Consider the following 2440-nt stretch of genomic DNA (forward strand, 5'->3'; position numbering starts at 1 on the left):
GTTGATGCTCTACCTTCACACTTGCACCGATCTCTTTTAGCCATGTTGGTAGTTGAGTGCTGATACTTTCAAGTGCACCAATTACTATTGGTATCATGTATACTCTCTTCAGTGACCACAACCTTCGTATATCCCACTTTAAATCGTCATAATTGTTTATTGTTTCTTCTTTCGCACTGATCCTGCTGTCACCGGCGCATGTTATGTCGATTATCATGCGTGTTCTTTTTTTTTTTTTATTCACTACGACAATATCCGGTTTCCGATGTCTGGTCAGGTGATCGCACTGAGTCTTTACATCCCACAGGATTTTGCAATTTTCATTCTCAGTGACTCCTTCTGGAATTATCTCATACCACGTCTTTGCTGTTTGTAGGCCGTAATTTCCACAGAGCTCCCAATGGATCATTCTTACCACATTGTCATAGCGTCTTTTGTACTTGTGTTGTGCCAATTTCGGGCATTCACTAACGATGTACCATGCCGTTTCACTCCTCTCACCACACATTCTGCATTTGTCGATATCATTAGTGTTGTCTATTCTGCACTTTATATAATTGGTCCTTAACATTTGTTCCTAAGCTCCGCATATGGGTGCTTCTGTCAATCTTCAGGTCACTCCTCTTCATCCATAGCCACCGGTCCTCTATATCTGTCTTGGCGTTTGTATCTCTTGCAAACTGATCTTACATTTTCTCTTCCTTCCATGCCTTTTCGTTTTTTTTTGTTCATTTCTTGTTTAAATATTTCTTTAGTTACACAGTTTTCAGTTTTGATGATGCTGGACTTCGTGTGTTTCAACAGTGGCCCCACGGCACTTTTTATATACCACCCTAGACTGTTTTCCTCTGCTTCGATACAGTCCTGGCAACAAATCAAAACTCTACCACCTTTTTTTCTGGACAAGTACAGCCTATCGGTGTCACTTTTAGGGTGAAAGGCTCAGTGTGCTGTCAACATTCTTCTGGTCTTGGTATCTATTTTCTTCATTTCTTTCTTTTGCCATTTTATAATTCCCGCTCCATACAGAAGTGATGCTATCACCCACGCATTAACTGTTTGGATTTTATTCCATTCAGTCAATTTTGAGCGCAACACCAACCTCAGCCTTCGGAAATACTCCATCCTCAGTTCCTCTTTCATTTTATTCTCCATTATCTAGTTGAACTTTAGTACACCAAGGTATTTGTATCCTTTCAATTTGCTTTATCAATTTGCTTAAGCAACTTGCTTAAGCTTTCAATTTGCTCAATCAAGTCTATATTTGGTAATTTTATCCGTGATAGGGACTGTACCTTGCTTCTTTTAGGCGGATTATTCCGTACTTGAGTCCAAATTCTATTCTAATATCAGTACTAATACAGTGCGTCTCATGTTTGCCATACAGTTTCAAATCACCCATGAAGAGGAGATGGCTGATTGTTTGGGACTTTTCCTTTAGTTGGTACTCCAGGTTCATTTTCCTAAGTATCACGGTCAGGGGTATCATGCAGAGAATGAAAAGCAACGGAGATAGGCTATCACTCTGGAAAATCCCTCTTCTGATACCCAGGGTACCCAAGTTTCATCTGTAAGATGTCAGTTCAGTTTTCCATCCCACCATACTTCTCTTTAGGAAACACATTGCATTCCTCGCAATTCCAAATAGATCTAAGCACTTGATGATCCACAAATGTGAAATCATATCACAAGTTTGCGATAGTCAATCCAGACCATTCCCAGATTTGTTCTCCTTCGTTTACAATCTTGCATTATCATTTTGTCTATCAATAGTTGATCTTTGGTACCTCTGCATCTCCTTCTACAGCCTTTTAGTTTCGGCGGTAATATATCATTCACATCAAGAAATTTATGCAGTTCTTCTGCAATTCCTCCTGACAGTAACTTCCACATTAATGGGAGGTAGAAGATTGGTCTGTAATCGTCAGCAGCATTTTCGTTTGATGCATCCTTCAGGCACAACACCGTTCGTCCTTTTGTCAACCAGTCCGGGATTTCTTCTTCTCCATTGATCAATGCATTAAATTGCTCTGCAATCAATTTATGGCAACTACCGAACCTTTGTATCTCAAATTCCTGTACACCATCAGGTCCTGCTGCTGCTGTCCAATTGCTTATCTTCTTACTCATATTTCTGATACTGTCTTCTGTGAAGTCGATAGCTTCTTGCCGGGGATAAGAAGCGATTTGCTTCAGTCTGTAGAGTCATTCAGCCGTAGACTTATGTTGTTCTTGCTTATCTCATATCTTACCCTAGAAAAGTCGACTTTCATCAGCATCAGGAACTAATCTTCCACTTTTTTTATTGTCATTAATCTCTTGGTAAAATCTTTTTTGATCGGTTCTGTAATATTTCGTTGATTTTGCAACAATTTGTTTTGCTGGCACTACTTAATCCGTTGTTCAAACCTAGTTAGCTTTGCTTTTTTTTTGCATGTAT

General features: G+C 39.5%; 1 protein-coding gene across 1 annotated transcript; it reads right to left on the reverse strand.

The window, feature by feature from the left end:
* Window positions 1-1680: 1680 nt before the first annotated feature.
* LOC149137680 (uncharacterized) lies at window positions 1681-2130 on the reverse strand. Its single transcript, XM_089349995.1, has one exon. The coding sequence runs from the start codon at window positions 2128-2130 to the stop codon at window positions 1681-1683; it is 450 nt and encodes a 149-aa protein (XP_089206121.1).
* Window positions 2131-2440: the final 310 nt, after the last annotated feature.

The sequence above is a fragment of the Octopus bimaculoides genome, chromosome 1, assembly GCF_046866305.1.
Source record: "Octopus bimaculoides isolate indiv1 chromosome 1, ASM4686630v1, whole genome shotgun sequence".
NCBI lineage: Eukaryota > Metazoa > Mollusca > Cephalopoda > Octopoda > Octopodidae > Octopus > Octopus bimaculoides.